At 60.7% G+C, this 14562-nt stretch overlaps 1 protein-coding gene across 1 annotated transcript in view; it reads left to right on the top strand.

Moving 5' to 3' along the window:
* Window positions 1-1366: 1366 nt before the first annotated feature.
* SDC3 (syndecan 3) overlaps window positions 1367-14562 on the top strand; it is a 37075-nt gene continuing 23879 nt past the window's right edge. The window contains exon 1 of the mRNA XM_078073517.1: window positions 1367-1685. Within this exon, the coding sequence (XP_077929643.1) occupies window positions 1548-1685 (138 nt within the window). The 5' untranslated portion in view covers window positions 1367-1547. The remainder of the gene's footprint in view (window positions 1686-14562) is intronic.

The following is a 14562-nucleotide window of genomic DNA, read 5'->3' on the forward strand; positions in this document are numbered from 1 at the left end:
CTCCGGGCCCAATCCCAGCCCCCTCCCTATTGGCTCCATTTGTCCTGGTTTCAGTTCCCTTTTTCCTTGGGGGAACTGTCCCAGTTTCAGCTCAGTTTGGTTCTTATTTCCTGATAGCAGGCCTGGGACGGGGTGCCAGACACAGGGGCAGACTGCCAGCCTGCCATCATTAGCAAATGGCCTCCCCTCTCTGGGCCTCAGTTTCCCATCTAGGTAGTGGGGGCACTAACAGCACCTACTTCGTGGGGTGAAATGAAACAACTCACGTAAAGCGCATGGGGTCATGCCCGCCTGGGATGAGGGCTTAATCAATATTCACCTTGCCCACCCCCCCAACACCTGGGGCCAGGTGAGCACAGGTGAATGGGAAACACATTCATTGAAATAAATTGATTTTGAGCTCCCAGTATGTGCCAGGGCCCCTGCTAGTGTGGGGGGCGCAGCGGTGAAACAGATGACCCACACCCTGCCCTCCTGGAGCTCATGTGCTTCGCGATGGGACTTGAATAAAAAGTAAAGCGCAGAGAATGTTGGACGGCGGGGGGGGGGGGGGGGGGAAGGCAGTAGAGAGAGGCCAGGCCAGCACCGGGCACACCACTTCTCACGCCAGCTGCACTGGAGGCGGGGAGGGGTCTCCATTCTCGGAGTGTCAGAGCTGGGGCCGCCCAGCTGGTGGGAGAATGGCCCCACTGCAGGCCTGCCCAGCTTTTCCTCTGCAGATCCCGTGACAGGGGCAGAAGCCTACAACCCTCAGGTGCGCAGGGGACACGGAGGCCCAGAGAGGACCAGGCTTGGTCCGAGGTGTCCTGAAGATGCCAAAGCCCCTGGACTTGGATGACCTCTGGCCCACTGTGTCCACTGCCTTGGGGGTGGGGGGTGATGGGTCCCGGAAGAGCCACGTGAAAGGTACCCTTAGGGGGAAGCTGCTAGTGATCACACAAATGTCACCCATCTACTCAGACCCTCCAATGAGCCAGGCGGGTCCTCCTGCCTTCCCACGCGGGATCCTTTTCCTCCAGCGCTCCCGCCGGCCCTCAGAGGAGCGCAGCGTCCTGCGGGATCCCCATCCTCGCGGTCGAGGCTCAGAGAGGCAGCCCACGGGTCCCAGGTCGCACAGCAGCCACTGCAGGGGGGCCGGCGAAGGCCGGGGCGCGGAGAGGGGGGAAGGGGCGGGGAGGGGGCGCAGGGCCCGGGCGGGGGGCTAGGGGGCCGGCGGCGGGGGCGGGGAGCGGGGCGGCAGGGGGGGTGGGGGGGCGCGCTCCGGCCCGCCCCGCCCCCCGCCCCTCCTCCCGCTCCGCCCGCGCTGGGGGCGGCCCGGCGGCGGCGGCGGTGGCGGCGGCGGCGGCGGCAGCGGCGGCGGCGGCGGCGCACGCTTCCTGCGGGCGCGGCTGCTGTGGGCGCGGAGCTGCGAGGCGGAGCCGGGCCGCCGAGCCGGGAGCCCCGAGCCGGGAGCGCGTCGGTCCAGCCTCCGGGCCGCGCCGCCGCCGAGCAGCCGCCCCGCGCGCCGCGCCTCGGGAACAAAGGCGCCCGCCGCCGCCGCCGCCGCCATGAAGCCGGGGCCACCGCACCGCGCCGGGGCCGCCCACGGGGCAGGAGCCGGGAACGGGGCCGCGGCCGGGCCCGGGGCCCGCGGGCTGCTGCTGCCGCCGCTGCTGCTGCTGCTGCTGGCCGGGCGCGCCGCGGGGGTGAGTGACGCGCGCCGGTTCCCGCGCGCCCCACACTGCCCCCCGCCCCGGCCCCCTGCCCCCTGCCCCCTGCGCCCCTCCCCCCGCGGGCGCCACCCCCCGGGGGCTGACCTCGGGGGGGAGGCCGCCCCCGCCTTCGGGGCTCTGGGGACCCCACCCCGGCGGGCGGCCCGGCGGGAACCGGATTGCGGGTCGCGGGCGCTGCGCCCCCCCCCCCCCAGCGGCCCCGCGGGCGGAGCGGGGTCCCCTGCCCGGGGTCCGGAGGCGCGGGGAGGGCCTGACGGTGGGCCGGGGGTCGCCGGGCGCGGGGCCCGGGCTGGGTGTGTCGTGGGTCTTGAGCGAACGTGGCTTTTGCTTCGTGGGTGTGCCCAGACCGCGGCCACTTTTAGGGAATTGGGTGGGCTCCCCCCCGGGGCGGGGAGGTGTGCGTTTGGTTCCTCCGACGGTCGCTTTGGGGAGGACAGTGGGGGCCCGGAGAGGGGGAGGGGTGGGAGGGTGACTTGTGTGAAGGTGACCTGAGGGGGTGAGTGAGGGTGACCCTGTGTGTCTGATCCCCTCCGTGCGGGGTGTTGGGACCTGTGGGCCGTGTAGGGGTGAAGGATGAGGGATGAGCGCCAGTCCAGCACATGGCTGGGTGCCACCATGCCTTACCTGTATGTGGATCCTGGGGGGGTGACCTATTGTGTGTACCAGTGGCCGTGGCTGTGTGTGCTTGGGGGGGGGCTGGTGAGTGTGTGTGTGGGAGAGACCTCGGTGGTGGGTGTGTGCTTGGACCAGGGGGAATGTGTGTGTGCATGCGTGCGTGCGTGCGTGTGCTGTGGATGCAAGGCTGACCCTGTGCGTGGGGCAGGTACCGTTGAGGCGGGCAGAGTGTGTGCGGGTTGAGGTGAGTATGTATGTACACGGTGACCCCTTGAGTGTCCCTTTGAATGACCACACAGCTGTGGGGTTGAGCTCAGTCCCCGCTCCATTAGGGGGAGCAGGAGGAGGTATAGAGAAGAAGGGCCACTTCCCCACTTTGAGGGACCCAGGGACCCAGGCACCCTAAGTGAGTTCCCCCATGGACACATGTCTGGAGCCCGGGCTGGGGATGAGCTGGGGGTTTCTAGGCCCAGTCTCCTTGGCTGGTTCTAGGAGCTGTGCCTGTCCCTCATTCCCCAGGCTGAAATGGATCCAGGTCTCTCAGGCATCCCCCAGGTGCCGACCCTGTCCCTGCGTGTCTCCATGGGCCCTGGTTGGCCGGTCTGTAAAATGGGAGGAGGACAGGCATGGACTCAGAGGTTGCTTCTTGGACAGACAAGCTCCTCAGCAGCCTTCCCCATCTGGGAGCTGAACTAAGGGTAGAGGGAGTATTGAATGCCAAGTCAAGTACGTGCCTGGTGGGCTGGTTGCCTCATCCCCAGTCCTCCCCCAAGGGGGTTGAGCAGAGGTCCCTGGGTGGGACTGGGACCCAGCCCATCCTAGCACCTGGGTCACTTTCTCAGCCACGCTTCTTTCTGAAAGACCATTTTTGAAATCAAAAGCTTGGAAATAACACAGCCTTGGGTTCAAACCCTGCTACCCCCACTGACTCATGCTGTGACCTTGGGCATGTTGTGTCATCTCTCTGGGCCTCTGTTTTCTCCTCTGTAAAATGGGGCTGCTAACACCTTTCTTAGAAATGAGATGAGATGATATGTGTGCTCGTTCACAGAAGTAAACGTTTGATGTATAGATGAATGAAAAGGGGCTTAGGACAAAAGGCTTTACATTTGGAGACCCGGCAGGCATCTCGAGCTGTATGACCCTGGGCAAGTCCCATCCTTTGCTGAACCACTGTTCCTCACTAATAGAACAAGGCTAGTATAATTCATGCCCCACGGGGTGGTGGAAGGAAGGAAGTGAGCGCCTGTGAGGTGGAAGACTATTCTGGAGGGCCTCGGTGAGACAGGGTCCCTGAACCCCAGGGCGAGGTAGAGTGGGTGTGGTTCAGACCCAAAGTTGAGTGGCAGATAAAGCAACACCCCCTCACAGGGTCTGGGCCTGGAGGCCAAGATGGTGGGCTTGACTGGGAGGGGCTCCAGATGAGGCGGGAGAGGGGGATCCCCTCTCCTCGCCTCACATCTTCCCAGGGGTTAGGCTGTCCGGGAGGAACATCACCTCCTTTGGCCCAGGAGCCAGAAGGGTAAAGGGTGGTGCCCAGCTGCCGGGGATTCCACACCAGAGGAAGAGGGTGATGCCTATAGCAGGAGGGACCGAGGTGAGACCAGAAGAGCCCCACCCAGGATGGCTCCAGGACTGGCCTCCATGGCGGGGTCCTCTAAGGACATCACTCGATGGGCGGTGGCTGGCTCCGGGCAGGGGAAGGACAAGATGACCCCTGGTCTGCCCACCAGCTTGAAAGGGAGTGTGTGTGTGTGTGTGTGTGTGTCCTGGCATCTGCTCTGGGGAGTCGTCTCTCCTGAGAGACCAGGTGACCAGGACTCTGAGGGACATCTGCCTTCAGGGCCACCTCCATCACCACCCAGAAAGGCTTGGAGTGTGGGGATTCTGCAAGTTTTAGCTTGGAAACGTGTTCATTTAGAAGGTCAGGACTGGAAGGAATTTTCGATGTCGTCTAGTCTTGTTTGAATATTCCCAGCGACAGGAACTCACTACTTTGTGGCTGTGAGACCTTGTGAAAGCTAGTTAACCTCTCTGTGCCTTGTTTCCTTCTTTGTAAAACCGAAAGAAGGATGACCACGAAAGAGGTTAATGTGGAAAGCTCCCAGCACAGTGGCGCAGAGTCGACACTCAACAAATGTTGATTTCTTGTTCTTTTATGAGGTTGCAATTGCACGGCCTGGAGCGTGGTAGGGGTAGGGGGAAAGGTAGGGATGGGACCATGGGGAGGGGGAATCAATCAAGGAATTCTGTTGAAGCCCCACCCCCAGGCCTTGTGGCTCCTGCCCCCTCCCCACTGCGACTGTTTCCCCTGTCCTTGAACTCCCTACTCTTCCTCCAGCTACCCTGGTTGACTGTGAATGCCGAGTTGTCAGAGCAAGATTGTCCTCACTGTAAAAATGAAAAGTTGGGGACCCTGGAGCTGTTGGAGGCCAGGCTCTGACGCAGGGACACCACAGGGGCCTGCTGTCTGTTAGCCCCCAAGGTGGCAGGGGCTTCAGGGATAACCTGCTGTGTGACTTTGAGTGAGGGATTTCTCTCTTTCAACATCCTCATCTGTAAAATGGGGACTGTAACAGTGCCAACCTCACAGGGATGTTGTGATGAGAAAATGAGCTCCTTGGGTAGAATGAGCACAGCCTGCCATGTAGTGAGCTCTCAGGAGATAGGGCCTTTCCAGGAGGGGGCCTCAAGAGGTCAGGGAGGGCTTCCTGGAGGAGGAGGTTTTGAGCTGTGCAATCAAAGTGGTCACCACGTGGCACAGAGCAAGCTGTAGCCTGCCCTGACCCGAGGCTCTCTCACTTGTCAACTGGGGACAAATACTGGACTTACAGGACTGCTCCTGGGGGTTACAGTATCCTCATGGCAGAGTTGGGATGGGGACCCGGTGCCTTCTACTCCCTGGGGAGCAGCACAGAGCCTCCAGCTGCGAATTCAGTATGTTTCTTCCTCCGTGTTGGGGGTTGGTGTGGGGTTGAGCTCTGCTGAAGAAAAAAGTAGTTTAGGGGCATCTGGGTGGCTTGGTCAGTTACATGTCTGCCTTCGGCTCGGGTCATGATCTCGGGGTCCTGGGATCGAGCCCCATGTCAGGCTCCCCGCTCAGTGGGGGTCTGCTTCTCCATCTGCCCCTCCCTCCCACGTATGCTCTCTCTCTCTCTCTCTCAATTAAATAAATAAATAAAATCTTAAAAAAAAAAAAAGGAAAAAGAAAAAAGCGGTTTGGCCTTTTGAAAACAGATGGCTCTTCCCACCTCATGGACTAGGACATGGGGTCCCTGGGGGCCCCAGGGCAGCACTGGGGCAGGGCAGTTCTGGGCCTGGGCTCTGGAAAATGCCGGGGCACCAGTGGGGTGGGTGAGGGGGGGTCGTCTCCCTGAAGGGGAGAGAGAGGTGGAGACAGAGCTCCTCAGAAGCCAGACCCTGCCACAGGCATCCCTCCAAACCCTCCCGTTGGAGCTGGGACCCCCCTTCCCCTCCAGGCCCCGCTGCTGCTTCGGGGCATTCTAGAAGGGGCCGCGTAGGATCGCTGAGGGCTGGAGCAGACTGAGGCAGCTGGGACGGGAGGGGTAAAGTCTCCATCTGTCTTTGTCTCCCCCCCCCCCGCCGCCTCAGGGGCTGTGGGCATGATTTGGGAAGGGCTTAATGACAAAAACAGCAAACTAATGCTCACTGAAAGCCCCGCCCACTAAGCACTTGTTATGTATTGGCTCACTGAATCCTTATAATAACCTCTGGAGGTGCGAATGATTAGAACCTCCATTTTACTGAAACGGAGGCACAGAGAGGTTCAGTGACTTGCCCACAGTCACACAGCTGGAAAGTAGCTGAGCTGGATGGAGCCAGGGCCTGCCAGGCTGAGAGAACTGGGCTGCATTCTGATTTTACCCCCTCTTGCTCTGTGACCTTGGACAAGTTGCTTCTCGCTGGGGTCTCCTTACCCCCCCCCATGAAGCCCATGATACCCACTCTTTCACAAGGACTTGCTCTCTGCCAGGCTCTGGGCTGGGTGTGTCCCCTATCTTTCCTCATCTACTCTCACCCTGGCCTTGGAGGTGGGGGACACTAGCCGCAGGTTGCGGGTGGGGGCAGGGCTTACCCAGTGCTTGGCTGTGGGGCCCTTGCTCCTCTCCCACCTCACAAGGCTTTGTCATCTGTAAAATGGGTGACTTTGAGGGTCATGGGTTTGGGTTGAGGGAGAGCGTTGAGGACCGTGCAGGATAGGGGGCGGGACTCAGGTCTGGTCCTGGCACAGGAGACGGGAAGTATTGAGAACTTCAGGAGGAGAGGGGTCTAAAAACCCGGCATTCCCCCTGGCACACACGGGATGCCCGCAGTGTTGGGGCTCACTCTGCATAGGCGAGCAGGCCTGCTGACCCTCGGAAAGTTGTCACGTGCGGAGCCCAAATCTACATCCCTGCCGCCCCATCCCTGAGTCGTGGCCCCCTTGCCCCTAAGGTTCCCTGGGGCCCGAGTGACTTGGTGGAGCTCCCGCAGCCTGAATGCTTCCCTGATAGACCGTGAACCCCCGCGGGCAGGCTTTGTGGCTGTTGTCTTCTTTGCTGAACCCCAAGGCCAACTTCGCGCCTGGCCCAAAATTGAACGGTTTGAGTGAGTGAGTGAAGGAAACCAGTACTGGGAGCTTTGGAGCCCAGGCTGGGGCTTTGTGTTCTCTCCTTTGGAGGCGGGTTGAGGGACAGAGAGGGACAGTGAGACTGGCAGAAGTCTGCCAGGCCCAAGCGTGTGCCCGTGGGCTGGGAGGCGCCCTGGGGCCGCGTGGGGTGGGCCTGCGGTCTGACTGCCACGGCGCCCGCCACCACGTCTGGGAGGGACAGAGGCGCTGTGGCTCTGGGCTCCAGCTCAGCTGCTTGGAAGCCTGTGATTTTGTGTCTGGGGTGGGGGGGGGCAGGGTGCCAGGAGCCATCCTAGGGGCCCAGCCCCTTGCTCCCAGCCCTGCAGGGGGTGGGGTCTGGGCTGGTCTTGGACCACCTGGCTTGTCTTACTGTCCCCACTAATGGCCACCACATCCTGGGCACATCAGGCCAGTGTCTGGTAAATATTTGTTGACTGGCCTCCTTGTGGGGATGGGGGGCCCTGCCTTGGCTCTCAGACTCCCAAGATTCCAGGAGGCTGGGTAGCCTTTACTTCCGGCCCCCCCCGCCCCCGCCTCCAGAGCAGGCTCTGGCCAGAGGGGTGGCTGCTTCCCTCCCCCCACTGACCGGGCCTAGTCTCAACGCCAAACAGGAAGCTGTGATTACAGGGGGGAGTCTGGGGAGCAATGGCTGAGGGCCCAGCTGCAGGATGGGGGTGGGGGTGGCCCCTGACAAATGATCTGGCCTTTTCCCTACCTGGTTGCTGATGGTGGCAGGCGGGGAAGGCCTGTGCTAGCCTTTTATACCAGGTGGAGAGAGTTCTACCACCTCTGTGACCCAGCTGGTCAAGGGCTGCCTGCTTTCCACCCCGGGGCCCCCACCCGGGCCTTGGTGCCATCTGTTTTGGGGTCTCCAAACCTGAGGCTGTATCTTGAGGTAGTAGAAGGAGCAGGGGCCCCAGAGCCAAGTGGACTGGTGTCGAAATCCTGGTTCTGCCATTTTCTAGCTGTGTGATCTTGGCAAGTTCCCTTAGCCTCTCTGAGCCTCATTCTCCTGTTTAAAATGGGCTCAGAGTACCTCTGTCTCAAGAGTTGCTTGAGTGTGAGCAACATGAAATAATAAAGTGCTTGATAAGGAGTGGGCACTCCTGTAAATACGGATTTCTTCCATTTCCCCGCTTTGGTTTTGCTCTTTTCCTGTCCCTCTCTCGGTCTCACTGAGGAATTGCTTTTGGGGGTGAGAATAAGGCTTTCCCTTGGAGAGTGGGAACCAAGTTGGAATGATCATGGCTGAGCCAAGTAGAACCCTAGAGGTGGGGCTGCCCTAAAAGGGAGAAGCTGCTATCTCACAGGTGGGAGTCCTGAAGCCCAGAGACAGCCTGGAGCCTTGCCCCAGGGTTGGGCTTGTTATTCAGCCTTACTTGGGCTCAGGGGCTCGCTGAGCCTTCGGCCACTCCCAGAGGCTGTGGCATTCCCCTCATTGAGAAGTCTCAGCCATGTGAAGCCACTTGCCAGGGCTCACACAGCCAGGCCCCGGGGCAGCCGCGTGTTGAGTTACCCTTCGCCTGCTCTGGAGTCTTGTCTGTCCCACTGCTGCCCTTGTCATCACACCCCCTTCGGGGCCAGGGTTTTTGGAGACGGGATGGGGAGGGGAGTCTGAGGGGTGGGGTGGGGATCACGCTAGTTAGGGTCTTCCTCCTGCTTCGGGGATGGGCAGTGGGCTTGCTTCACCCTGGGATCAGCGTCAGCCCAAGCTCCCCTAGAGCTCAGTCTACCCCTGCACCACCCACCAGCACCCCCATGCTGCACCCACCCCCCAGCCCTGCTCACCAGCCCAGACTTTGATAAGGATAATTTAGGATCAATCACCAGTGGGACCTGGGAACTATTGCGGCAAACTGATTGCCAGTGGGCCTGCGGGTGGCCCACGGTGCCCATCCTTGGGCTGGGGTTTGAGAGGAGCCAGGTGGGGGCTCCGGGGGCTGAACAGACAGGGTTGTTCTACTGGGAGCAGGGGAAGGATTCTCTTGCTTGTCAGCGTGCTTGGTGTGGCTGGGGGTAGGCGCCCATGGTCCCAGCTGCCCTTCACCGACCTACCATGTGGGGACTGCCCCCTCCTTGGGGGCCAGGCTGCCGTGGAGGTGGAGGTCGGGGTGTCTGCAGCTGAATTCTGGCTCCCGCCCTCGAGATGTGTGCTGTGTTGGGTGGGCACCTGGGTGGCTCAGTGGGTTGAGCATCTGCCTTCGGCTCAGGTCGTGATCCCAGGGTCCTGCGATCGAGCCCCGCATCGGGCTCCCTGCTCAACGGGGAGCCTGCTTCTCCCTCTGCCTCTGTGCTGTCTCTCTCTCTCTCACATAAATAAATAAAATCTTAAAAAACAAAAGATGCTCCCTGCACTGGGGAAGACGGGCACAGATGGTGACAACAATAGTACAGTGATAATGGCCAGTACTCATAGGGTGCGCGGTGCCCGTGCTCACCACGCTTTATCTCAGTTCTTACCATGACCCCGTGAGGGGGGTGTCGTTACCCCATTTTGCAGATGGGGACCCAGAGGCCCAAGAGGGTAAGCAGTGTGCCCGAGCTGAGGCAGCTAGCGTGCTTCGGAGATGCCGTGACGTCGGGGGCAGGGGCCGGCCGAGCAGGTGTGTGGCGGTGCGTGCTCGTGCGTGAGGGCATCTTTTGCTCCATGACTTTGTTCCTTCTGCAGCCGTTTTGAGCACCTGCTGTGTGCTGGGCCCTGGGCTAGGGGCCGTGGCTGTGCAGGTGTACGTCGTGTGTGTGTCCTGAGTCTTGTCGGCGAGCCTCGCTCAGTGAGCTGTGTCTTGGTGGCGGGCGTGGGTCGTGCGGGTGCCGGGGTGCGAGGCTTCGGGGGCAGCAGGTACTGAAGGGAAGCAGGGAGGGTGGCCCCGCCTCCCCCGGCCAGCCGAGTTCGAATCCCAGCTCGGAGCGGACTTGGGCAAGCCTTGGGCTTCTCCGCTGTTCGGTGGGTCGGTAAGGCCTCGCTCACTAGGCTGGGGTGAGGGGTCGTGTGGGGGTGGCGCAGCGAGTTACCTGGTTGGCAGCTAGGTAAAAGGAAGCTGCTGCTGGATAGTTACTTTGATTATAACTTACTTTAATTATGCTTTCTCTAAGATCGTTTTGTTTCAGAGGTGAGCCTGCTACTGGCTTTTGTCAAGTGACCATGGGCAGCTTTTTCCCCCTCCGAGCCTCTACTTTCCACATCTGTGAAGTGGGGAGATTGGACGGGGCGACCCAGGGACCCTTCCAGTCTTCACATTTGAGGAACTGTCAGAGAGACATGAGGCCAGGGCCTGGCCCCGGGGTGGCCCCTTTGGGAAGAGAGAGCTGGGTTGCGGGGGACAGGAGGTGGTGAGGAGAGGAAGCTTGTTTCCTTCACGTGGCCTGTCTGTGGTTCCTCTTGGGCCAGGGTGGGACGAGCCTCTTCCCTCACCCATCACCCTGAACACCACCTCTCTTCCCAGCCTCTGGGACGTGATCCGTCAAATCCAGGCTGCCTGGGGGCTGGGCTGTGAGTCTGGTCTCCTGGACGGGGGAGGAGCACTGGGCAGGGAGTCCAGTAACTGGGTCTAATGAGAGTGTGTTGTTTCTTGCATTTAATACATTCCCTGGGCACCTGCTGGGTACCTGGCCCTGTGCCAGGGGGTGATCTGGGGCTGAATGGTTGAAGCCCCCGGGGCATCAGCTTCGAAGACTTCGTGGTGGGCTTTGAGTCCAAACCGGGGCATTTGGGCTCCCTCCTGCAGGTAGGGGATGTTGGTCTTGAAGTGGGTGCAGCCCCACTGCCCCGAGGGGCTGGCATGGCATGCCAACAAGAGCACAGATGTGATAGTATTAATATTGAATTATGCCTTTTGAATGCCTGCCCTGTGCAGGGTTCTCTGCCAAACATTTTATATATAAAAGCTCACTGAACCCTTACAACAGCCTTATGAAGGAGGTACCGTTTTCGTGATTTCACAAAAGAGGAAATTGAGGCACAGAGAGGTTAAGGAGCTTGTCCAGGCTCACAGAGTGGCATACTTACTAGGATTTGAGCCCAGGCAGTCTAGAAGGCTCTCTGGTGTACAAGCACTGCTCCGTGTTCTCTCGTGCATCGCGAACTGTAAAGTGTGGGGCCCTGAGAGGATGAGTGTAGGGCTCGGTACCTGAACCTGGGTGGCCACTGTGGGAGAGGCCCTGATCCAGGCTCGGGGGCTCTTGGCTTCCCCATGGGTCTTTCCTCTGCTGCCTGTTTTCTGTCTAGTTGGGCCATGGGCTGAGGCCATCCTAGGCTGGGGAGAGATCAGAGGGCCGAAGAGGCCTTCAGCTGGAAGGGCCCTTTGAAACACTCTTGTCCAGCTTGTTCATTGTCCTGAAGGGGAAACTGAGGCCAAAGGAGTGATTTCTAGTCCTAGCAAGGATCTTCCGAGATCTGGTAGTTCAGCCTTCTTCTTTTGCATGTGGGGAGACGGAGGCTGAGAGAGGTATGGTGGCTGGCCCAAAGTAACCCAGCACGTCATTTGCTGAGCTGGGACTAAGCACTGTGTCCCCTGACTCCCAGGCAGGGCCCCATCCCTTGTACCATGTTTCTGCTCTTTACCTGTCTCTCTTCTGCCCGGACGGCAGCCCCAGCTCCCACGGGGTTCCTCTCCAGGGAAGCCGTCCCTCGCCCAAGACTTGGTGCCAGACGGATTCCTATCAATACATTCAGTGGACTTCTCCAGCTTCTTCCCTTTGCCCTGTGCACCCTCGCTGCTCACACCCGCGGCTCCCAGCTCCTCCCTGGGCACAGAGTACGACATCATTTCTCTCATCTTCACGTCTCTCTGTGGACTGTTCCCTTCTCCAGGGAACTCCTACTCATCCTCCAAAACCCAGCACGGATGTCCCCTCCTCTGGGGATCCTTTATTGATCTCTCCCCTGCTCTCAAGCACCACGAGCCCTCCTTCAGCCCCTTCTCTCTTCCCTCCTTCTAGGTTTCTATTCGTGGCCCTCTTCCACATGTTAGGATTCTCTGCTGAGCCCCAACTCTGTTGCTGCATTTTGCCCTAGCTTTTGGCTCCCCGTGGGGTCCCACCCTCACCTCCTCGGAGCTCTCACTGAGGATACTTTGGCCATTAGCCATTTACATCATCTCCCGGTTCCACCCTCCCACAGACTACCTGCTTTCCCTCCCCCAGTCCTGACGTTCCTGCATCGTTTCCTTTCACATGTCCTGTCCCCTGGCCTCACACCTTGTCCTTCTCCCCAGCCCCTGCTCCTGGGATCCCCAGACTTGGAGCTGAGGAGCATGGAGGCTGGCCTCAGAGATGCAGCCTTCCTGCCTCATTTAGCTGGGGGAGGAGGGCACACCGGGTCCTTTTGGCCTCCACCTTTCTGGAAGGTGGACACACTGTGGGCTTCCGGAGGCTCAGGCTTGGTTACCAGAGATCTTCCCGCCCCTGCCCTCCCCGGCAGCCCCCCTGCCCACCCCCTCCTCCTCCTCGGTCTGCCCACTGTTCCTCTCCTTCCCTCTCTGCCTCCCACCCTCCTCCATCTCTCCTTCCTCCTGCTCTGCTTCCCCAGAGGCCCCGCTCCACTCCCTCCCTTGCTGGTTGGAACCTCTCATCTCCCTGACTGCCACTCAGTGGGACCAGGACCTGAGGAGTCCCTGGCAGGACAAGGGTCTTGCAGGCCGAGGGGGTGGTTAGGGTCAGAACTAGAGGGACCCTTCCTTACTCTTCACTCTCCTGGACCCAGACTCCCCTCCTCCCCCCAACCCTCCCCATGCCTTCATCCACCCCTGCAGAAGTGCAGTTTCAAGGGCGGAGGGCTACCGGAAATCAACCTCCCACCTTGCTGTTCACATGAGGACACGGGGCCCAAAGACAGCGCTGGACTGTTCAGGACCCCCCGGCAGTGAAGGCAGAATGGCTCCCCCAGGGCAGTGGCTCCTTGGGGGCCTCTGGGAGCCGAGCCCCGGCTTGGTTGAGTCCTGTTCTCATGTGAGGCCTGCCGGGACAGTCTCAGATCCAGAAGAAGGGATTCTGGCACTGTGTTTGGGGGACAGTCCATGAGATGGTGGTTGAGCCCACGGGGATCCTTTTTCCCTGTGGGGCTAAGACCATGGTTCAGTTTAGGTCTGGGCAAGGGACAGAGTTTATGTACATGTTCATGTGTGTGACAGTGTCACCGTGGGTCTGTGCTGATGCGTGGGGCCCTCGTGTCCCCCTGCCTACTCCCTTGTTTCAGTGGCTCAGGCCCGGCGAGCCAGGAAAACCCAGGTTGCTCCCTCTCCCCTTCTCAGCTGTGGGGAGCTCGCCCCCAACACCTTGGATGGCCGTGGACATGGAGCAGCTCCCGGGAGAGTAGTGGGACAAGTTGGGAGACGCCCTCCCTACCTCAGGGAGGTTGATGCACACGTAGAAACGCGCATGCATACGGACCTGCCTGCGTGTGTGAGCCCCGAGCACACCCCCTGGTCCTGTGCACACGCGTGGAGACAAGACCCAGGTACATACGTGAACACATAGAGGCACCCACAGACAGGGACACACACACGCGTCCCTCCCACCCCCAAGCATATGTGGCTCTCAAGCAAACACAGCCAGGCCCACACGGGCATCTAAGCGCACCTAAGCCCCCCGGCAGGTGCACACACGGGACTGTGCATGCAGTGTGCCTGGAAGCACCCCCGAGCGTGCTAGCACGTGTGCACCTGCACGCCGGCATGTCCACACGCGCACGCGCGCGTGCGCACACGCACACATGCACACACGCACACACGCACGTTGCTGGGGCTCTGAGCTACCAGGACTGTGTCCGTCCTTAATCCCAGCTCTTAATCCCAGAGTCTAGGGAGCCCAGGCCAGAGGGGCAGCTGGTCATCTGGCCTCCTTAGCAGTGATTAAGGCAAGGGTGGGGGCAGGGGGCAGAGGGACTCGGAGCTTTGTCTTCTGCCTGACCTCTAGGGACACCGCAAACTCAAACCTCGGGTTCCTTCAGAGACTCGGTTATATGTCCGTCACGGAACCCTGGGGACAGACAGCCTGGGGAGGAGGGAGATGGGTGTGGCTGTGTGTCCCTGAGGAGAGTGACAGCTGGGGTCAGGGAGGCTAGGCGAGGTGGTCCCTACCTTTAACCACTTACCCGATACGGACCCTGCGTCGGAATCTTCAGCATGAGGTGTCCCGGGGATTCTCATCCCTGGGAACCCTGCTCTTAGCCAGAGCATTTCTGAACCGAGTGGTAGGATGAGGCCCAGCCAGGACGTGCTGAACCTGGGGCCCTGAGCAGGGGTGGGGGTGGTCACTGGGACGAGGGTCGGAGGGGGAAGCTTCCAGGACGAAGTGAGGCCTGAGCTGGGCATTGAAGGTGTCAGCACCTGGGCATTGGGAAAGGCGCGGGGACATCTTTGGCTGTCGCAGTAACGGGGTGCGGCTGGCATTTCTGGGGGGGAGAGGTCAGGGCTGCTAAGGGGTTGTAGCGGCATCGGTGCTGAGAAATGCCATCAGGTCGTGAGGTGTGGCGGGGCTGCTCCTGGTCGGGGGCAGTGTGGATGGCGGCTCAGCGGTGACTGTCCCCGGCACGTGGTGGGAGGGAGGCACAGCCCATAGGGCCCAGGGTGCCGTGCGGGCTGGGTCCCCCCGTCGCCCCCCCGGCCC

Source organism: Halichoerus grypus, chromosome 5, assembly GCF_964656455.1.
Source record: "Halichoerus grypus chromosome 5, mHalGry1.hap1.1, whole genome shotgun sequence".
Lineage (NCBI taxonomy): Eukaryota > Metazoa > Chordata > Mammalia > Carnivora > Phocidae > Halichoerus > Halichoerus grypus.